The following is a 23,797-nucleotide window of genomic DNA, read 5'->3' on the forward strand; positions in this document are numbered from 1 at the left end:
AATTTTTTGCTAATTACAATTCAATATTTTTGATGTGAACAAAAAAACAGAATAGAAATCAAAAACGTAATATTTCGACAAACATTATTTAAATTCGCTTATTTAGGTAACGAAAAATGGAAATAATAAAACGTATAATTAAAAATAATGAATAAGACTTAAGTCTATTGGTTAACTTAATCACATATTCTGTATGGTAAATAATAAGCAACAAATAAATATTTACTTTAAAATAAAGATAAAAATTACAAGGAAGTCCTTAATTATTGTTGTGTTAACAGCCTACAAATCCTTGCTTAGAACGGTGAAACCATCACTCGTCTTCGTCTTCGATGTTCGGTCATTCTCTCCATGCTTGAAATGTTTTCACTATATATGGAGAAATGGTACAAGACCACCAGCAAAAGAAAATTGTCGACTTTTAAGCTATTTCAAACTTCCACTATGTGGAACCGCTAACTCTAGGAACCGCAGTGACCCAGATTTTTCCCGATAAAGAGCTATACCGCCTCTACGAATCAACCCTTTTTAGTTGGATGAAATCTACCTCTTGTAGAAATTCGTTGCACCCGAGATTGGCGTATACATTTTAGAAGATTTGCCGACAAGGCTGATCTCTGCGGATATATTCTACCTATGTATGTTATATTCTTGAATGTGCAGAATGACACAAGTCAGCAATAAAAATGCCGGACACCATTAAGAAAAGTAGCATCCGTATATTGATTGAGATTCTCGGTGGTAATTAGGAGAGTTTCGAATAAAAATAGGTGGGGAGAGAACATCATGTGGCGCGCCTTATTCAATCCTTCTGGATTTCGAGGTTTAATCCCTTTATTGAGTCACTGTGCAATATTTTTTTTATCGGCAAGGGCTAATGGAAAATAAAACAGCAAATTTTTCATATAGAAAAAACTTATCTGTATGTAGATCTTTTTTATTAAATCACAAGTTGACAAACAAAAACTGCATGCTATGACAGCTTGGCAAAAATGCAAGAACGCATACTGGCATTATGTAGTAATGTAGAAATTAAATAAAAAAATATATGTGGCAAATGGTAAATATACGACCAAATTCGCAAAGTTACGGAAATTTCATAGCATACAGTGAATCTTGGCTGTGAATAATATTGTAAGAAGCCATCAATGTATACTCGTATATAAAGAATGCAAAAAATATAAAATGCGCGAAACAGGACTGGACTCGTACATACATACATACATATTATATAACACTCAAAATTACATATGTGTGGTAGTTGGGGAGAAAACAAAGTGTAGAAAAATAATAGTAATAAACAGAAACACTTGCAACTTAGACATCCTATTTCAGGCATACAATTAAAAATTATATTTCTTCTTTAGTCGCTCGCGTATTAGCAAGCCTTTGATCAATTTTTTCCAATTGCCATAAACACGCGCTTCGTATTTATCTTGCTCCTTTTTCTCTTGTTCCTCCTGATCTTGATACCAAGCGGCAGTTACTTGATCACTGAACTCCTCACAAACCACAAAACCATCGTAGAGTGGATGGCACGCGCCTTGATGGAAATCAAAACCAATGACAGCCTGTGCACAATCGATGCCCAATTTTTTGCAAATGCGATTCAAACCCGACACTGAAAGAGCAGAGGTGACAAATGTCATTCAAGAGTGAAGATTTGAAGAAATATAAAAAATGTTTTTATTCACTTTTAACGGTAACTTACAACGTAAATGCACTGTTTTCTTGGGCAACATGCACTCCTTGAACAGCTCCACATTACCGTAGGCATTGCGCGGCACAATGCCATTTTCGGCAGTTGGTGGTTCATAGTCTTCCGTCTGCCAAAAGCCGAAAATCTCGAGCGGCTGATCTTTTATGACTGTTTGCGTTAACTATAGTGCGGAGTAATTTTTGAAAAATAAAATTAAAATATCAAATAAATTGATTAAAGTAATTTTTCTCCATTTACCCGATCCCACTTGGGACGCGCCTTTACAATTTTGTACGGCTGCTCGCCCAATTTGACAGTGCGCGCCTGTTTCAGCCAGATCTCACGTGAATGCAACGTGTGCACACATTCGCGTGCATAAACCGGTTCGCCGCGTATGAAACCCAAAGTAGGTGGATTTGGTGGATAGATGGCTTGGAATTTGAGTAAGTGGCGCTCAAGCGCGTACAGTGGATGATCTTTGTAATCGGCAATAGAGGTGGGCATAGGCTTCTCTTCGTGTATACGTCGCAATTCCTGATCCTCGACAATGTCGCGTGGTGTGCGTTGACCGTAGTATGGTCTAAAAGCTTCCTCCAGCCAGGCGCGCTCAACACGCGACTTGCGTACTGTTGTTGTCCAATTGGGACAATAACGAGCAGTCACGTCCTTGATGCTCAAGTCATTTTGAAATGCGAACACGTAGGCGAAACTGGAAGAGGCGGCTTTCTAAACAAAACAAAACAAAACAAAAAAGGGAAGATGTTTGTTTGTTAAAACTTAGCATTGCTGATTCAGAATCATTGCGGAATAATACAGGTGAAGTAATGAGGCAACTTTTTCTGACATTCGGCTGGAAAAGATTGTGCGGGCCGCAGAACTTAATCGCTCAGGCACAATTTTTTATAAGAGCTACCAATGGATGGCGTATGCCGGTGATAACCGGCTGACAACCGCGCTGTCAGTTTTGCCGTTCCCAAACTGGATAAAGAAGCAAAGGTAATTGAGTAGTAAAGTTCTCTCTCAACCAACAAAACTAACACTTTATAAGGGTCTCATAACGCCCTGAACCTTGGACGATGAGAACTTCCAATGAGACGTCCCTTGGAGTGTTTGAGAGAAAGATCGCAGAAGACCTTGGCTTGCAACTGACTAACCAGCGCTCGAGAAAGAAACGACTTGCGCGATTTATTAAACACGGCCAAAATCGCTTAAGCGGTTATCGCGCTAATCAAGAAGAAGAAAAATTATTTTTCATAGTGTGAATATCCCCAGAAGTTATTTTACGCCATATATTACATTTATTTAAAAACATTCAATCCCTCCTTAATAGACAAAAAGAGTACACATTTTTTATAAAGGGCGAGGCAAAATTAATCACCCTATCGGAAGATTAATACATAACTTTTGCAAATTGCGTATACAAAGGCAAGCAATGGTGCTCGCCAAGGTCAAAATAAAGATTTCCAGCACTCCAGCACTACTTAGTAAAAAAGTTATTCAACAACAAAAATTCAATTACTATTTTGCGCTACCTTGTACCATATTTCTGCCTCTTTGAAAGGCTCCCACTTCTCATAAGACAGTGTCAAATATTTCGTACTGCTCTTGTACGATTAATTGGCTCGTACAAACCTGATATTTTATTGCAAATAGCTTTACACAAATGACGCATAACACTCAGATTATATACTAGCAGACCTGCCAACCTAAAAAAAAGTTTCCCAATTCAATATACACATTTGGTCATAGTAGTTAGTATATGTAATTATTCTTTTCTTCATATGTATGTATATATGCACTACTCACCCTGATCGCTTCCACGGAGTGCAATTTGCCCTTAAACAGCTCTACGCAAACCCATTGTTCCTCTGCATCGGACCACACTTCCACCCAAATGTCCGCCGCTGTTGGATTACGCTTTACCGTTCCACCACTTCCTTCCTCTTCGTCCGACGAGAGCACACGCCTGTCTACAACCGGCTTCTTCACTTGTAATTTTGGCGCCTTCTTCACCCGTTTTGGCGGCGAAAACTCAAAATCGTCATCGGAATCGTCTCGCGAATGTGATTTTTGTTTCAATTTTTTCAGTTGCGGCTGCCTTTTTTTACTCACCTTGTCCAAATTATCATCAGCGCCATCGAACTGTGGCACAGGTGGCGGTTTTTCTTTACCGCCTCCCACGACCTCATTGGATTTTTGACGAGAACGCAAAACACGTGACACCTTCGCATAGTTCGCAGTTGGTTCATTTGTATTGGTATTTTGGCGTAAAAAATCTGTGGAAATTTGTACTTTCTGCATAGGGCTCTTTGAGCCAGAGCGTTTCGTATGCGCCCCTTTTGGCAGTGTTTTATCCTCAGCTGTGGGTTCGAGAAATTTGTTTTTATAATCGGTACTTTGCAGAAAAGTAGGTGAGATATGCATTTTGGGTGATTGGCTGCGTGAACGGGAGGCCAATGCTTTTGTGCTACCACCAGCATGCGGCTGATTTTCACGTTCGCTCTGTTCGACAGTACTCACAGTCTTTCCAGACTGAATCACGATTTTTGGTATTACAGGCGATCCAATCTGTATTACGGGTTTACAACTTTTTGTTGCAGTTATTGCTTTAATTTCTATTGATTTTTCAGTTGAGGCTTGTCGCGTACGACGCGCAATCGGTGTTGCTTCGACGTTAAGCGAAGGCTTATCATCAGCATCCGGTGTGGCAATTTTTATATTTCGCAGCCGAGAAAGTCTAGGCTTACTTTGTGTGGGTTGTGCGTGTTTAATTGCGGATTTTCCGGAAGTGTTTGATTTTTGTATAGCCTCGCCTTGTTCAACATTATCTTGTTTTGTTACCGGTTCTTCTGTTTGCATTTTATTTTCTTCATTCCTTTGTGTCCGTTTGAAATTACGTTGTGGAACTTTTTGTACCTCTGGATTAGCTATTCCGCTAACAATTACATTGTCAACTTCCTTTTCGAGCGATTTCATTTCAGCTAATTTCGCGCTAGGCGCTTTTTTGCGTTCTCTGTAAGCGTCTTTCACCGCTTGCGCCTTTTCCTTGTTGTGCTTTTCAGTGCTTTGAACCTCCTTCTCGGTATACTTTTCAACATCTTTGGTATCCTGCAAAGTTCCAATACCTTTCTGGTGTTTTTCCTTAATCCGTTCCTTCCCTTTTTTTGCTTCCTTCTCTGCAACTTTCTTCTTCTCTTTATGAGCTTCCTTCTCCCCCTTCAAACCCTTTTCCTTAACTTTTACAACTCCTTCTTTAACCGACTCCTTCGCACTCGTTGCGCCCTCCTCTACCTTTGGCTTTTTTGCCTTCACAGTTTTCACCTCCTTATCACCATCCCGCTTCAAATTTATCTTCAATAAATCGGATTGTGCAGGACGCAACGGCAACGGCTGCATATTAACAATTAGCCGACACTGTAACCCCATCGCCCGCAGCAATACCACAAATATGAACACAAAATCCTGCTTGCAGCTTGCCTCTTTCCGCTTAATCTGCGCCATAAGCTCCCGCTTCACCCGCCTCCGACTCTTCCGCACCTTTTCGCCATACAAATTAGACGAATCCAACTTCACAGCTGTCTTATACCAAGTAACCATCGATTGAAAATATTTAATTTCGGTGCCCCGCTCCGGCGGATAAGCATTACTGCTGGGAAGTAATTTCAGCGCGGTCTGCATCAACGGTGTATCGTTGAGCAAACGATTGTAACGGTAACTGCGCGCGAAACAACACAGCAAACTGGTCTTGTGCAAACTCAAAAAACGTTCTTTCAAATCTCGATTCAATTTTCGCATCAGCGCCATTTCAATATCCTGTTGATTTTTATCTTTCTTACGACGTTGTTTGGTAGGCATCTCCACATGAATTTCCAGACCTTCAGAGTTGTTAAGTAATGCGCTGGAATCGTGTGTGGTTGAGTATGACACAGAGGTTGTGTCCTCTGAAAAAATAAAAGCAAAACATACCCGTAGAAGGGAAGGAAGCAAGTGTGAGTGATGTTTGCATTTCCGTTTTTCAATATGCAGATTTAGAAGTAGATGTAAGTCTGTTTTAGTAGTAGTAGTAATGGTGGTAGTGATGCAACGAATACTTGTTAGTGACTGCGAGTGGAAGCGGCTGCAGCAGCGGAGGCGTGATGCGCATTCGGACAAAAGACAAGCAACAATACTACGAAGGACTACCACTCAAATACATATAATTTATAAAATGCAATTTAACTATCCGTGGGCATTTGACAAAACCACTCATTTCACTTATATGGAAAATTTATTTAATTGTTGATAAGTTTTGACTGCTTTATATATTTATAATTATATAAATACATATAAATTATAATTTCTTTTTTTTTTTCAAATTAATTTTAATTATTTTTATAAGGTAAAATATATTTTTATAATGTAACAAACGGCGGCCGCCGTAGCCGAATGGGTTGGTGCGCGACTACCATTTGGAATTCACAGAGAGAACGTCGGTTCGAATCTCGGTGAAAACACCAAAATTAAGAAAAACATTTTTCTAATAGCGGTCGCCCCTCGGCAGGCAATGGCAAACCTCCGAGTGTATTTCTGCCATGAAAAAGCTCCTAATAAAAATATCTGCCGTTCGGAGTCGGCTTGAAACTGTAGGTCCCTCCATTTGTGGAACAACATCAAGACGCACACCACAAATACGAGGAGGAGCTCGGCCAAACACCCAAAAAGGGTGTACGCGCCAATTATATATATAATATATATATATGTACATATTTATATAAATATAACAAAAACCAGATTAACTCTAACTCTCAAGTTCTCTGCAAAATTTTTAAGCAGTCATCCAATTTTCATCAAAATTTCACATTTTTTATTTAGAATTTTTTGAAAAATTTTGGCTATGCAGTTGTATTTATTGCATATTTAATTCTAATGCAATAAGTGCAAGTTTAAAGTGGCTCAAAATTCTCGTTGATTTTGTTTTTTTTTTATAGAAGAAAACACCCAACACCGCCAGCAAAAAATCTTTTAAAAATCAACACGATTTTTGAGTCACTTCAAACTAAGACCAAATTTCCAAAATTCAATGCCATAAATATGCATTCTCAAAATTTTTCTAAAAAAAACCGACTAAAATATATAAAATTTTTATAAAACTAGTTTTTTTTTATTTTTGATTTTAAGAAGAAAGTTTGAAACTTGGATTTACATGGTGTTTATTGGAGAATTAGCTGTTTGCATAAAAAATAAACGAAATTAATAAATAAATAATACTCCCCGGCGAAACATATAATAAAATAAGCTTAAAATCGCAATTGGGAAAACTGAGAAATTAATTTTCTATATACAACCCAAAACTTCAGGAAAATTTGATTTGACCTATTCCCAGCCGACTGCCGAACAGTGTTATTAAAAGTTTTAATGTAGCATTAAAAGCGCTTGGAATCTAGCGCTGGACAGGTAGAAAATGCCGAGTTTGTTTGTTTATTTTGTCAAATCTCCACAGATACTTAAGTATGTGAAAACACGCAAATAAATGATACAATAATTCGGACAAAATTAGTATCCCTTTTCCAAACACGACTGTAGGTCGTTTTTTGTGGCTCAATCTTAACCACATGCATACATATGTATGTATGTACCACCACAAAACACAGAATCTCCATATAAGAGAAATGAATTTTTAAAAGTAAGACACAATTCTTTGAATTTTTTTCAGCATTATTTTTGTGTTGCATTTTTATTATCCACTTAAACGTGTGAGAGTATGTGTGTTCGTGTGTGCAAGTGTAATTGTGCGGCTTAAAATCCATTCAATTATTATTTTTTCTTATATTTAATTTTATTATTTTTTTATGATTTCACTTTAAATTTAACTACATTCATTATTTTAACGGTTAATTATTTGAAAAATTTTCCATGTATCTGTAGTAACTACATTTGCGCTAAAAGGTAAAACAGGGTTTAATTTTTTCGCATTTAAACTTTTTGTTATGTTTTTCTCGCTTTATATTTGCTATAATGTGTATTTATGAATATCGTCATTTACTTTAATATTTATATTCGTGAATATTTGCACGCATTCTCGTGACAAACATTTTTTTTTTTTTATTTTGCTTAATTTGATTTTTGAATACATAATTTAAAGTAAATTCGTTAATAATCAGTTCGATTTTAATTAATGAGTCTATATGTAAGTAGATATATCTCGTTAAATGCTTAACAAATAAGTTAGGCTGTTCATGATATTTAGTGTTTATATTTAGTTTGTTAGCAAAAGAAATTTTGGTTCCCAATGACCACGATGATCTACAAGAATTTTTCAGGAAAGTAAAAATAACTTGAACTGTTGTAAAATTTATATTAAGAGATATCATCACCATAGTAGATAAAAAAAATCAATTTTTATATAATATTAAAAAGCTGCTTTGGATCTTCCGAAATACATATAAGGCAAAAAATGCGTACCCCGAAAAAAATGTTCCCTCCTCTCCTCTCCTCTAGCCGGTAAAACCCCCACTTTCAAACGTGTTTATTATCAAAATTTGATTTCAAAACGGCACGCAGCATAACTCAAACAGTCTTAAAAGTTTTGAATAGAAAATTTAACCACAATATAATTTCAAAGTGAACCATGTAAGGAGATTTTGTATTAGTTAATTTAACGAATTTGTTCGCTCATTACTCAAATATTTCTAAAATACCGTGCAAGGTTCTCTAGTAGATTACACACATTTTCGTTTTTGTAGATTCAATTGGCGCTTTAAAATCTATATGGAAGGAAAGAATTGCTGCAGTGTCGCATTTCGTAAAATTTTCTTACACCAATTTTTTGTAATATATGTAGGTAAATATTATACTCTCAGCATTATATCGTCCCCTTAGTATTAAAATAGCCTATAAATTTTTTGATGTTTTGAGAAAATGAATTTCAAACTTTTTGTCGAAAGTAGCTCTCACCCAAATCTCGTTATGTCTGTAAATATTTATTATTTTTTGACTGACGTTTCGACCCACTTTGTGGAACTAGAATTTGACAAAATTTTGACCACATATAAAATCGACGAAAATTCAATAAAAAAATAATAGCCTATGAGCACATAGGCTATTGTTATACTAAGGGACGATATAATATCTCTATCACCTTTCTCAGTATCACCATCTACTTTTCCCCCTTCACTAACCTTCTACCTAAAAAAAAATTATGAAAAAAAGATTTTTTAGGCCACTACAGTGGTGTTAATTCTTAAAAGCACATTAAAAAGTTGATATGTAATAAACTAGAATATTTTCTTTAGATTTTGAATTATTATTGGTTGGTTAAAGTATTTTTATACCAACGTATTTTGAATTTTAATCTCCAATGTATAGATGTCTAAAAAAAAATTCAGTGTATCTACGTGTATCGAATTTGTTTTTCTAGTTTCAATAATTGTCACTTTATAGAGGACGGTCAAATTATTATCCTCAAACACAATAAAAAAAAGGAGTCCTACATTTTTAATCAAGTTTACCCGTGTCATTCCTCCTGTGCCTACTTATTATTGTGAACCATATGTCACCACCTGCCGTAGTAACCGAATGACCTTGTGAGTAACTACCATTCGGCAAAGTTCAGGTTCGCACCCCACTGTGAGCAGGAAACACCAAATGATAGGAGAATGCATTTCTAATAATAGTCGTTCAAACCTCCGAATGTATTTCTACTATGAAAAAGCTTCTCATCAAACCATCTGCAGTTTGGAGGTGACATAAAAGTGTAGGTACCTCCATTTGTGGAGCAACATCAAGACACATAAGACAAATTGGAGGAGGAGCTCAGCCCACCATCTAACAAAGAATGCATGTGCCAATTATACTCGTATATAACACCGCAGTGTCAAACCTCATCGTACATTCATAAAATATGTACATATATTTCACAAAACTAACCTGAAATGGATTTGTTTCATAGAAGAGAGAACCGTTTTGAAATATTAAGTGTTCGAGGGTATGTTGCTGAGTTGGCAGTTCTTAGCCAGATATAAATCCGGTTCAGAATTTTGTAAGAGTTTAAAGTAAATACTTTTAAGTTACTATAAACTTGAGACCCTCCTGAAGTAGAATTTTTGATAGAAAGTAAATAAGAAGAAAATAATCATTTGGCAGCCCTTACGAGCACGAAACCGCCGTGAATTTAAATATTGTTAAACCACTTTAACCGATTGTATCCTTCTAGTTCATAAAACGTCGTAGTCTATGGCATCTAACTTCTAATGTGTCTTAATGCATCCGATAAGAGTAACGTTACTACGAGGGCACTTCTTCCACAATGGCGTAATGGAAATCAAATTAGGAACAAGTTGATTCCCAAAAGATAAATTTATACTTAATCTGCCACAGATTTTACCTACTAAATTAATCGAGCTTAATCTTACCGGTACAAATACCGTATCAATTATATCACATAAAGTATGACTGAGCTCTCCACAAAATTTAAAGAAACAGATTAAATTTAAATGCTGTTAAAAGGTATTATTGTTAAGCTTTCACTTTGAGTATAATAATTTGGCCGCTCTCTGTATGTACATATCGATGGTTTTCGAGAAAAGCGACACAACTCAAAATTAACTCAAAATTCGGAGTTTTGCCGTTAAAAGCAAGAATCAACTACAGAGTTTATATATTTTTATCTGGAAAAGCGTCATAAGCGAATCTTGAAGCAATTCTGAGCGATGGCGTTAGTGTCGTTTTTCAGGTGATCGAATTGGCGCGTCACTTATCTAGAAAACTGACCCAACTCAGTATTTTGTATTTTTGAATTATGTATGTCACTTTTCGCGAAAACCATCGACATGTACCTAATTTTCAGTTTTCATTTTAATTTTAAAAATATACCGTATTCCTGGAAAACTTGTGCAACAAAATGTTGAATTATGTATTTTTTTAAATAAAATTATAACGTGCAGTTGTTTATTTCTACTAATATAAGATTTTTGTAAATAGGAAGTTAGTTGTATTTATATGTATATATGTATGTGAATGTATGACACAACGACGATGATAATTTTATACAGTTAACATGGTTCCTCTTCAGTCATGTAGAAACCGTTAACCCATCGCTTATATCGATGTAAGTAGTTAGTCTAAAGATTACAAGCGCTTCAAATTGCAAATGATAAGGACTGTTATCGAAAAACTAAAAATATCTCTTGTTTTCCTCATATTTCATCACTCACAATACTCTAAATACTTGAACGATTCTAACTACATTTAAATGGTTTGGCAGCATTTCATCGCTTTACTAGCTACATTTTTAAGCTTTTCACAATTATTATTATTTTTTACATAAATCACTTTGTTTACAATATTTAACTTTGCCTCACCAGCACCAAGACAGATGCATACAGTGGTTTAGGTACTTGGGTATTGGAATTTTTGTTAAATTTGTCATTTTTCAAAAATTGTATAACAAGTTTTTTAACATTGTCTTAGGAAAATGCAAAAAAAAAAGAAATTTTATGTAAAGTTTATATCAAAATTAAGAACTTAGCAGGTCAGGAAGTTAGAAATCGTGTCAAAGAAGGAAAAAAAAATATTCAGAATTAATTACTACCTATTATACGCATGAAACAATTTTAGAGAAGGCCCTAGCTATTTTGGAGTTATCAGTGTAAAATAAATCTATGAGAAGCCAACTTCATGCGTTTATTTAATGTTTGTGGAATGTGCTATTTATCGGTATATATTTTACATATTTCATTTCAATTTGAGCCGTTTATCTGTAAAAGGAAAAAAATATGAACTCATAATGTACGCACAATCCTACACACAGTCTCATTGAAACAACTGGAAGCGCATTTTAAACATTACATTATTAGCAATCTACCACCCGCAGTCTACTACTTGCGTTTCCTACCTGCCACTTCCTCAAAGTCAGAATCATCCGTATCGCCTGCCACAACAGTAGAAGCTGGACGCGTTTTTGTATGTCGTTTGACGCGTGTCGATTTAGTTTTACTTAGTTTTTGTGGAGCACGTTCAGTTACACCTTCGTCGTCTTCATCCCCTTCATCAAATTTTGGTTTCACACTGCACACTGCAGCGTTACTTTTCTTTTCGCCCAATGCAAGTAACGAGTTGACATCCATAGCAGTTGTATTGTAATTTCCTTCAGTTGCTTTAGTATCCTGCTTTTTATCAGCAGCACGCTTTGCTATGGTGTCCTTGGCCCGCTCCAGACTATTAACATTATCCAACAAGTTGCCAAAATCAAAAGCCTTTTCATTTGTCTGCTCCTCTGCACTCGATTCGTTATCTTCCGATCCCGAATCAGATAGTTTAGTAATGCCCGCATTGCAGTCAAATATGGGTGGAGGTGAAATGGATTCTGCTTTGCCTTCATGTCGAACATTGAAGAAACTCGATTGCAAATCGATATCTGCAGGATTGACGAGATAATCTTCTACGCTCGAATCGCTGCTGGAGTCGTTGCCAGGTTCGCCGCTTTCATTGGGCACTTTGGCGTTTTTTGAAGCCGTTCGTGATGTTGACGCTGATGGTGAGTTGCTACCAGCACTATTGGGTGACGGAAAAGTTTTTGGTGGTGGCCGATATTTGTTGTAAAGTTTAGAGCGCAGTGACTGGCCAGCGCTTTTGCGCTTCTTAATGGCTGTTTGCTTTATAGGTCCTTTAGCAGTTGTTCCTCTGTTGAAGTGTAACTTAAATAATAATAATTAAATAAACTAACGGTATTTCACTTACTTTCGCCTAGAAGGAGCTCCGATTCCACCAATACCTTCCGCGGTTATAGCTTGGCGTGATTCTTCGAAATCGCTATCATCGTCATCCGACGATTCTCCACCACGAACATCTTTAGTTGGTTTCCATTCATCCTCACTGGCGGAGAATCCCTCCGACATGGATTCCTCTTCCTCGTCCGACATTTTTTTTGCACAACCTACGCGCGAATAGTAGGTGTTTTCTTCACATCAAGGATTTCGTTTCGTTTTATCGATTTTCTAACTGTTTCAAATTATTTCACAACGCTTCTTCTATGCTTACAAAAAACTCCATTCACAATAATTCGGCGTTGACAAATCTATTTATGTAGAGTTTGCAACAAAGCCGATTTGAACATTTTATCTGGCTTGGACTGGTAGTTGGGTATTTACATTTTAATTTGAACATTGTATACAATTTTGTCGGCATGTTATTGTGAAAATTAAATTTTAATAAAAAAAGATAATTATACAGATTGTAGAGAAACATGGGAAAATTGAACAAAATAAGTGAAGTTTAACCCCCTAATGCATTTGTTTGAATATATGACATTAAAAAGGTGTTCCCATCTTCAATATTGCTCTAGAAATAAATGGTTTCTGCCAAAGCAAGCTCATTCGCATTAGAAATAACCAACTTGCTTTGACAATCTGAAAACCAAAAACAAAAACAAACAATATTACATATGTTTTGTATTATTGCTATCACCTTGAATAGATTCGCCTCAATTGCTAACAGTGATGATGAAATCAACCATAATTAGCGTGTTTTCTTGTGTCATCCAGCTCAGTAAACGACCGGATCATTTTTATGGGTGCTGCCAACATCAATTTTGGAAGTAATAATAAATATGAAGTGCCAACAACAAACATTATCATTATTTATTAATATTTTATGCTTCACAAATTGATGTAATAAATTATTAGGAAAAAATTCAACTTTTGGGACTCATTTTTTAAATTAAATTTAAAAAATATTAGCAACTTAGTAAACCTAATTTCAATTTAAAAATATTATAAATATAAATATATTATAATCGATTATAAAAGCTATCCTAAGCCGACCATACTGAAAAATTTTGGTTTTATATGCAGTTTTGTTTAAAAAGTACGCAAACATTGGCAAAGGAACCGTTTACCATTCACAGTGATTGGGTTTAGATCTTGCAGGAGACAATAATGGTATTCACATCGAATTTATCAGTTTGTTCAAAAAGGACTTAGCACATTGGATATTAGGTAATGGTTGAAAATATTGTGACATAGCGTTATAATACATAGGTTGAATAAAATAATATCTAAGGTTTCATTTATTTGAGGGGATTTTTTAACAAGCAATAATCGGCGGAACAATCACCTGGCAAAAGTTGACCTGCTCTCTGTGAGTGTTTAATACCCTTACGCCTGTTGAGGAGTGATTAAAAACTAAATTTTTCAAAACGTTGACAAATCGAAAGAAGGAAAGTGAAGTACTCAGTTTGACGGAGTACGGACAAAATTCGTGACAGCATCCAAGATGAAATAACGATCATACTCGCCTTGCCAAGAGTTAATAATAGTAAAAGCATGAGACAGTTTTATGAAAGTATAAGAAAATACAGCGAAATAACTTAATTCTTCGATTTTCATTTATTTAGATAGATACTTGCATCAAGTTTGATTGTTCAATTGTGAATAAAAACTATATCAATTGTGATTGGTCATATGTGTGAATGAATATCTATTTCAGCGTTGATTACGAAAAGGTGTCAGAGTGAGCAGCATAGCTCCATGTTTAATTTGCCAACGTAATGCACAAGTTGGAGAAAGATGCATTCAGCATTATGCTGAAAACAGTGAACGGCGTATGCAGTCTCTTACCGCAGCCTCTAATGCTGAAAACAGTGAAAAACGTACGCAGTCCCTTACCGCAGCCCCTAACGAGCACAAAAACTCATCCCCTGAGAACAACTGCGTTCTTTTAATTACATATTTACACAATACATCGGTTTGTGTGTGTATGTGTTTGGTTATATCTATACAATGTTGCCATTGATATTTTTGCTTACACACTTTTGCACACATCTGCGCTATCAGACACAATTTTTCATTGGTTAATAAACCAACGACAAAAACCAACAAATGCAAATAGTTCATTAATTTATAATTAACATTATTCGACAGTGTTTTTAAGTTAGTTTAATAAAAATTATAATTTTTCTTAGTTTATTTTGTAAATGATTTCGAAATGTGCTGCTTGGCAACACTGTGTGGTGCGAGAGCAATCAGCTGACAGGGTATTACGGGAATTTTCAAATATCGTGAAATAAAATCTACGATACTACGATACGGAAGGAAGGAATTTTTCATTTATATGGGGTTCTCATTAGTTTGATCGGATCAGCTGACAGGGGACTGCGTTTACGTCGTTCACTGTTTTCAGCATTAGAGGTGGATACCTGGAAGGTCGATAATGCAATTTGGCTTGTTTATTCTCAAATCTTAGTTACCATGCTATCTTAGATCGTAAATTTACATTTAGAAGCGACAAAGGCCCTGAGGAATACAACTATATGTCCCAAAACTGCGTATTATATTTTTAATGCAGACATATGGCCTCTTCTTTTCGCCAAGAGTTAGCAAGTGGCAAATAGATGAAGCAACTGGTACAAATGAACTTACATACATATGTATATATGTCGGCAACGCGGGAAGAGAGCTGCCTTAAGTTACATATGCTGGTAAGGCAGTGCGGCCTAATGAGCTATGACCCTACTCGCTAGCGGGGAATCTTACTCGATAACTTTGTTGTTGCTTTCGCATGCAAATTTTTCGTCAAGTAATCGAGTATAGAAATAGCGAGCGGGGAAATGGTGAATAGAAGAGGCCTATAGTAAACGAGTCTATAGGTAAGTTGATGTCGATGCGCCTTGGTTTAGTTGATCACAAAACTGAAGCAGTTCTTATTAGCAGTACAAAAGGTGGCAGAACTCATATCCAAGCTTCCTATTAGCTATCACGGAGTGAGTGTTAAGAGTCTTTTCAGCTTCAACACCCCGCGAGAGTACTCCATCTATATGGCATTGAGCATTCAAATCTGCTTATGGCGATTGATGCCGTATAAAACTGCAAAATAATTTTGTATAGTAGAGTAGTCAGCTCTATTCCTATGTACTCCGATGCACTCAATATAAAAAACAAACGTAGGGCTTAGTGCCTTACGAACTATTTGCGGTTTCCGCACAATATCCAGTGAAACTTCTTTCCTTGTCTAATCACTGTACATATACTATCACAGGAAATGAAAAAAATTTACCAATATTATCCGAACATAATGGAAGAGCAGGGCAAGAAGAATATAAACAAAGACTCGACCAACTTCTGGGAAGACTCATCAAAAACGGATAGATGGGGTCATAAACTGCTAAGCATAAGACCAGGGCTTCATAGCAGCAACGGAGAACTAATTTTTGCTTAACGTCTCTCTTTTCCAGAATACCACAGAAAACATGCCAATAGATTTGTCCACCTCCCAATACTCAGAAGAGGTGGAACGTGCATCATGTATCCGACAGTTGAAAAGTGATAAGAGCACATGCAAAATATATCATATTTACACTGATCTAAGGCGCACAAATTTCAGCAGGCGTCAACAATTATTACACTATGAGGAGACAATGAGCTAACCAGCCCAGTGACACACAACCTTCTTGGCAGTTCCGTGGGGAGACTGGTTGTTAGTGGAGATGTATTTAATACGCAGGTGCGCAGCTGTGAATCTGCAAGTCATGAATACTGTTATGCCGGTATAGGAGTACTCATGAGAATCTCGTCATGCGCGTCATCACGAAAAAATGCTATATGTTCGCCTCAGTCGACATTAAACTGCGCACATTAAACTTTAAATTGAAAGAAGCTTATTTCTAATAGTGGTATTCCCTCGGAAAGTAATGGGAAACATTTTAGTGGATTTCACCTATTAAAATACTTCTTTTAAAAATCATCTCTCGTTCCCAGGCGGCATAAAATTATATGGTCCTCCATTTGTAAGACAGCATAAAAAGCTTTTAGGCTGTTTTTCTGATGATTCCCTGTTTCTTCTGTTGGTGTTGTTGTAACAGCATAAGACGTTCCCCATCAATTTTTGGGGGATCCTGCTGAAGTGACAGTACTTGGTTGAATTCAAGTCGGACACGTTGCGGTAACGTAGAACCGGCTATCGCACCGTCCTTCGTATTATGTACTGCTGACATTTAAAATTGTTTAAGCTTTTATTAGCTTTTACTTCTTTTGGTATAACTTTGGAGGTATCCATGGCCAACCTTGAGAATTGCGAGACACGCACACCTCCCAACCTTGGAATTTCTAAAGTTTCCAACTGTGATGACGTCATAGAAGAGAGTAAATACAGGGGATGAAATTTGCAAAACCACCGACTGTTGTAGAATGTGTTGCGTGCAAAGTGAAGATATGCATATATTCATATGCAAATACATACATATATGCATATGGCATTCGCTGCGAATAAAACGCATCTGGCGGCATACTTTTGAAGTTTATGCATGCTTACCCACATATGTATGTACGTCGACAGTGTTTAAGTTTAGCAGCCAACCTTTTGGGCTTATGCAATTTTGAATCGATTGCTCTGGGTGCAACTGCCAAAGTCTACAAAGAGTATTGAGCGGGTGACAAATAATTCACCTATAAGTTCAACAAAAGCAGACATTTGCATACAAACATTTTTCTGCAACAAGACTCTAAGGTGGGTTAGGTCATGGTGCACAAGCACGGAGTAAGCCAAACAAAGATGTATGTATGTATCTGTTTGTTTATATGTACATGTATGTGTGAATATACCTAATTGTATGCGCAACAACTCGTATGCGGTGGTACGGCACGCAGACATACATATGCAGGTACATAAGCATGTATGTTTTATGTGAAATCCTAAAGTGGAGCAGCATAGAGCTGCTTATTTAGTTGGCACTGTGTGATAAAATGGAATTGGAGAGCACGTGCTTTCTGGGTGTCATGTGCTCACGGTATGTTTATATTTATAGGTGTATACTATATATGTACATATGTATGTATGTAGGTGTTTGTATGTCATGAATAGTGTATGCATATTTATTAGGTTTAGGAAGATTCTACTACCTGAAAATAAAATTATATCCTTCTCTAACAATTTTTTTAACAAAACCATATTGTTTATAAATTTTGATTAGCTTCGCAATGTTGATTACAAACACCTTTGCGGCGAATATTATTTGTTGATCCTGCGCACTGATGCAATGTTTTTTGTTATTATTGCACCGCTACCTTAGCACATTGAGGAACGCGCAAAAATGTGACCACTGCAATTCTCCTTCTTAGTTGTTTGTGTGGACCAATTCGAGACAGTTCCTTTCGAATGTTAATAACGAATGGTCGTAAATGTTTCGTGATCGCTGCCGAAATTGTATTGTGGTAGATTTACTACTGTGTATTAAGTATACTATGTATATTCAACAGAATCGAATTATTTCGCAATAGTGTTAGCATAATGCGTAGTGTGTTTTTAAATAATTTCTTTGAGTGGTATGGTATTTAATGACGCTTAATAAATGTAAACAATCTGAAAAAATCTTTATAAACTCGTATATATATATATATATACGGATATAATTTAAAGTGGTTGCGGGATATCAGTTAATATCCAAAGAACAATTTTTGTTTTGTAAAAATAACACTGTGAATTTTCATATCCATTTCGATAGTTTTGGCAAACTATTTACTAGCTCGTACTCCAACTAGAGGGAATTATTTTAATACCACAAGCAAAAAACTATTTTTAAACATATGTTTTTATCGGTATATATATATAATTGGCGCGTATACCCTTTTTCGGGTGTTTGGCCGAGCTCCTACTCCTATTTGTGGTGTGTGTCTTGATGTTGTTCCACAAATGGAGGGACCTACAGTTTCAAGCCGACTCCGAATGGCAGATATACTTTATGAGGAGCTTTTTCATGGCTGAAATACACTCGGCGGTTTGCCATTGCCTGCCGAGGGGCGACCGCTATTAAAAAACCTGTTTCTTTATTTTGATCTTTCACCGAGATTCTAACCTACATTCTCTCTGAGCCATTCGGCTACGACGGTCGCCTTATACCATTTACATACGTATATATTTGTCGCATATATTTAATTTTTTCTTTCAAAAATTACATGTGATAGACGGCCACCACTAGTGTTTACGCAAATTTCCGTTTTTGTTGTCAATATTTCCGGTGGTAGACTGCGTGGATCTTGAGTACCTGGAGAGTCTACGACTTAGACCAGTCTTTTTGAGTAACACCGCAGGGTGTAATCTGGGGCCGTCAGATATTGCGATCCCGCTGGGCAATGACTCTATCTTATGAGAATTACATATCCTCCAACTCTAACTTATTGAGTTTTGGTATTAATTATTAGGTTAATTATATTGGGTTATTGGCTACTCAAACCCGGGTATATGGTTTGTTTACATGTCCAGGAAGGTGAAGATGGTCTTTGTCGCTTATCGCATACAAAATTGGCTATTTCGTTATCCACCTGCAACAACTTCTTACCGTACGCCACTCGGATTTGACTACTGTTTCAATTTCATCAACGGATTCTAACATAAACATATTATTTTGTTTTTGCTTTGCATTAAGGATATCCTACAGTTGAACAAAACGACAATAAGGCTTGTCGATAATAGGACAACTGCAGAATTCTGAATAAATTCGGCTTTCATATAACATAGGGTGACACTCAAGGCATATACGGTTTTAAGAAGCTTTGAGTTCCTACTGCTTCTGCATATTGCAATTTTTTCAGAAGAAAAAGCCATAAATGTTATGGAAACCACAAATTGCTGACCTTTTAATACTAGCCATACCAATTATCTGACAAGATAATTATTTGCTTTGTGGCTATTTGAAAACTTTATAAATTAGTTTTGTTTTATGTATAAATTACTACAAAAGAATTATAAGTCTAAACTACTATTGCAAGCAAACGAATTTTTCAATAATAAAAAATTTAAAATAATACTTTTTATTTGTCTTCTTATGATTAAAAATCATATATAGTTAACATCAAACCAATGGAACACTCGTGTAAATTTTAGACCTTTGGCTAAATGTTTACTTACAGCACCTAACATTTCCATCAGTGTATTCCCAACCGCGCGACTTTAACACAACGTTTATATTAGAAAATTCACCGAATTTTTAATTTTTCTCACTCACCATAGAACGATTTCCCTTTCAGCTGTAGTTGTGTTGTTGTAGCAGTTCATCAGCTGTCGTTGCAAACATTGCTAGCATCACTTTTACTGACAGCTGAGCGAAGAATGTCAAAGAGAATGCACACGAAGGAAGCACGTTATCAAAACAAAGCAGAACGGGCGAATTCCTGCTCGCTTACAAAATTGAGAAATTTGTTTGATGGTTCATTCTCGTTCTGTTTTGCATTGTGTTTGGTCGTGTGGATAATTTATTCTTGGTGTATATTTGCGCGTTTGTTCTTGTCTCGCCGTCTGATATTTTATTACTGGAATAAATTCTCCAATTAAATAATCGTGGACTGGCTGGTGCATTAAAAAATGTAATTATTACAATCCAACATCAAAAAGTGAAGTGCTTGTGAATAAGGGAGTAAAACATAACAAGGCTAATTAGCAAAAAATAAATTATGGGCAAACTATTTACTGAAAACCAAAACATGGGCAATGCGAGAAATTGCAAAAGCACATGGAAAACATATTTATTAAATTAATAATTTTGTGCTTCAGCTCGATCGAAGAAAATATAATATTATATAGCAAACATTAGTGTACATACCTACACCGCTTTTATGATAGCAGCGCGCGCATCTTGCTGCGTGTACCCACTTTGCGTGCCTTATCAATGGTTCGGCGGCGGTGTGCGGCGATAATCACAAAGTCAGCTGGTCGAGGAGGTCATCGCACAGCGCCCGCCCCCACAAAAGCAACCATTGAAAAGGTAAATGCTGAGCGTTGGCTTTCCATTTGTTTCGTGGCATCGACTCGCTAGCGAACCCGTCCAGTTACGTAGTCTGATGAAAGCATACAAACACACATAGTTGGCTGATTTAGTTTATTTTTGTAGTTTTTTTCTGCTATGTTAACGATATGTTTATTTCATAATAACTTTGAATAGTTCTTCTCCTAAACAAGTGCTACATAAGTATGAGAACGCGGTAGCGCACTTGCTTGTTGTGGCCACTGTGAGAGAAATATTCTGAAAATCAATAAAAATTAAAATGTATTAAGTGATTTGTTTAAAAGTGCGAAACAATAAAAATTCTTTGTTAACAATAACATATGAATATTTTAAAGATATAAAATATATGAGCGTGCGAGCAGTGAAAAAATTTAAATATTTACTTGAAAAAATGATGACTTCGAAAATGGAAAGGTACAGCGGTGAATGCGAGTTTAACACAATTAATTAGGTCGCAGATTTTTGAGAGATTGTGCTCGAATAAAATTAAAAAACTCATTTTTATAAAAAATTAAATAAAATATAAGGGCATCAATTAAAAGATAAGCGCATTAACCTTAGTGCAATTGCCAAACCAGTATTAAGTGTATAAGTATTAGTGTACGCAAAGTTCAATGCGTTACCTGCCTAAGAGGAAGCATTTACGAATTTATATTACATTTTTCCGTTTGATTACGAATATAAAGCAAGTAGAATTAAAAAAATGCCCGACTTGTAATTATTTTTTGGGAAAATTTCTCTGCCCTAAATACTTGGGCGCCAAACCTGAGTCATTTCGGAACGTAGAACCGCTTGCCACCGGAGTCGGAAAAAGACGACTTCCTTTGATTTCCTGCGCGGCTCGAGATGTGCAGTCATCGCAAAAGATACTCACTGGGTAAAAACTGGTACGGATAATGACTACAATTCGTTACATGTCGCTCAGTACTATATAGTTTGTAGGTAACTAAATATGTCTTTAGGAACTGAAACCTAAGGTCTGAACGAGCAGGAACTTGTAAGAAAATAATCTGTCCTTTTTTGAGTGTTTGGCCGAGCTCCTCCTCCTATTTGTGGCGTGCGTCTTGATGTTGTTTCATAAATAGAGGTTTTAAGCCGACTCCGAACGGCAGACATTTTTTATGAGACGCTTTTTCAGAAACATACTCGGGAGTTTGCTATTGCCTGTTGAGGAGCTACCTTCTCTTCTTAATTGGCGCTATAACCGCTTACTCGATTTTGGCCGAGTTTAACAAAGCGCGCCAGTCGTTTCTTTCTCGTGCTAACCGGAGCCAGTTGGACACACCAAGTGAAGCCAAGTCCTTCTCCACCTGATCTTTCCAACGCAGAGGAGACCGCCCTCTTCCTCTGTTACCACCAGCTGGTACCGCATCGAATACTTTCAAAGCCGGAGCGTTTGTATCCATTCGAACGACATGACCCAGCGAACGTAGCCGCTGGATCTTTATTCGCTGCGCTATGTCTATGTCGTCGTAAAGCTCATTCAGCTCATCGTTCCATCGCCTGCGATATTCGTCGTTGCCAACATGCATAGGTCCAAAAATCTTTCGCAGAATCTTTGTTTCAAACACTCCAAGCGTCACTTCATTGGATGTTGTCATCGCCCACGCTTCTGCGCCATACGTTAGGACGGGCATAATGAGAGTCTTGCAGAGTGTTATTTTCGTTCATCCAGACTTTACTCTCAATTGCTACTTAGCTCAAAGTAGCACTTGTTGGCAAGAGAAATTCTACGTTGAATTCCAAGGCTGACATTGTTATCGGTGTTAATGCTGGTTCCTAAATAGACGAAGTCTTTTACAACCTCGAAATTATAACTGTCTACAGTGACGTGGGTGCCGATACGCGAGTGCGCCAACAGTTTGTTTGAAGACAGGAGGTACTTCGTTTTGTCCTCGTTCACCACCAGACCCATTCGCTTTGCCTCTTTATCCAGTTTGGAGAAGGCAGAACTAACAGCGCGGTTGTTAAGGCCGATGATGTCAATATCATTAGCATACGCCAGCAATTGTACGCTCTTATAAAAAATTGTGCCTGAGCGATTAAGTTCTGCGGCTCGTACGATGCTCTCCAACATCAGGTTAAAGAAGTCACACGACAGCGAGTCACCCTGTCTGAAACCTCGTTTGGTATCAAACGGCTCGGAGAGGTCCTTCCCAGTTCTGACGGCGCTGCTTGTGTTGAGCAACGTCATCTTGCATAGCCGTATTAGTTTTGCGGGGATACCAAATTCAGACATCGCGGCATACAGGTAACTCCTTTTCGTACTGTCGAATGCAGCTTTGAAGTTGACGAAAAGATGGTGTGTGTCGATTCTCCTTTCATGGGTCTTTTCCAAGATTTGGCGTATTGTGAATATTTGGTCGATGGTAGACTTTCCAGGTCTAAAGCCACACTGATAAGGTCCAATCAGTTGGTTGACGGTGGGCTTCAGCCTTTCACACAATACGCTCGCTAGAACCTTATAGGCGATATTTAGAAGACTAATCCCGCGGTAATTCCACTTAAATTCCAATCGGCAGGCATGCTTTCATCCGACCATATTTTGCATAGGAGCTGATGCATGCACCTTACCAGCTCCTCGCCGCCATGTTTGAATAGCTCAGCCAGCAGTCCGTCGGCGCCCGCGGCTTTGTCGTTCTTTAGCCGCGTTATCGCTATTCTCACCTCGTCATGATCGGGTAGCGGAACGACAATTTCGTCGTCAACGATTGGGGTATCGGGATCTTCACTTTCTCGGTGACATGTGCAGCTGTCATTGTTTAATAGGTTCGAGAAGTGTTCCCTCCATAATTTAAGATTCATCTGTACGTCAGTCACCAGTTCGCCGTCTTTGTTCTTACAGGAAAACGGCCGGTCTTGAAACCTTCTGTAAGCCGCCGAACTTTCTGGTAGAATTTTCGGGCGTTGTTCCTGTTGGCCAGCATCTCAAGCTCTTCGCACTCACGTATTTCGGCCTCTCGTTTCTTCTTTCGGATAATGCGTCTCTCTTCCTTTTTCAGCTCTCTGTAGCGATCCCACATGGCTTGCGTTGCGCCCGATCGCAGCGTGGCTCTATAGGCGGTATCCTTTGAGGGGCTACCGCTATTGGAAAAAACTTAGCAGAAATAAAGACGTTTGAGACGTTTGAATCGGGGGAAAATGTAAATATGCTTTTGTGATTTGGCTACAAAAATGTCCATGTTGTTTTTTGTTAGAGAGATTTTGAGCCGTATTGACTTGATTTGTGCAACACATGTTTGCGTAAAATTCTTATAATAAACCTATTTAATTTTGGTTCCTACCCTAGCATTATCCATATCTCATTATCACAATTCCATTTATCCATTTCGTCATCACAATTCGTCTTT

General features: G+C 37.2%; 1 protein-coding gene across 2 annotated transcripts; it reads right to left on the reverse strand.

Moving 5' to 3' along the window:
- Nucleotides 1-899: 899 nt before the first annotated feature.
- On the reverse strand, nt 900-12,710 carry LOC129243526 (DNA repair protein complementing XP-C cells homolog). 2 transcript variants are annotated; one of them, XM_054880598.1, is made up of 6 exons: nt 12,416-12,707; nt 11,571-12,358; nt 3,506-5,640; nt 1,958-2,425; nt 1,712-1,880; nt 900-1,621 (listed from the first exon to the last, which is right to left on the reverse strand). In XM_054880598.1, the coding sequence occupies exons 1-6, from the start codon at nt 12,595-12,597 to the stop codon at nt 1,344-1,346; spliced, it is 4,020 nt and encodes a 1,339-aa protein (XP_054736573.1). In that variant the 5' UTR covers nt 12,598-12,707; the 3' UTR covers nt 900-1,343. The 2 variants fall into 2 exon arrangements, with proteins under 2 accessions (XP_054736573.1, XP_054736574.1); XM_054880599.1 differs by lacking the exons at nt 900-1,621; nt 1,712-1,880; nt 1,958-2,425; nt 3,506-5,640 and having other exon boundaries at nt 11,339-12,358; nt 12,416-12,710.
- Between the last annotated feature and the right edge of the window lie 11,087 nt (nt 12,711-23,797).

Source organism: Anastrepha obliqua, chromosome 4, assembly GCF_027943255.1.
Source record: "Anastrepha obliqua isolate idAnaObli1 chromosome 4, idAnaObli1_1.0, whole genome shotgun sequence".
Lineage (NCBI taxonomy): Eukaryota > Metazoa > Arthropoda > Insecta > Diptera > Tephritidae > Anastrepha > Anastrepha obliqua.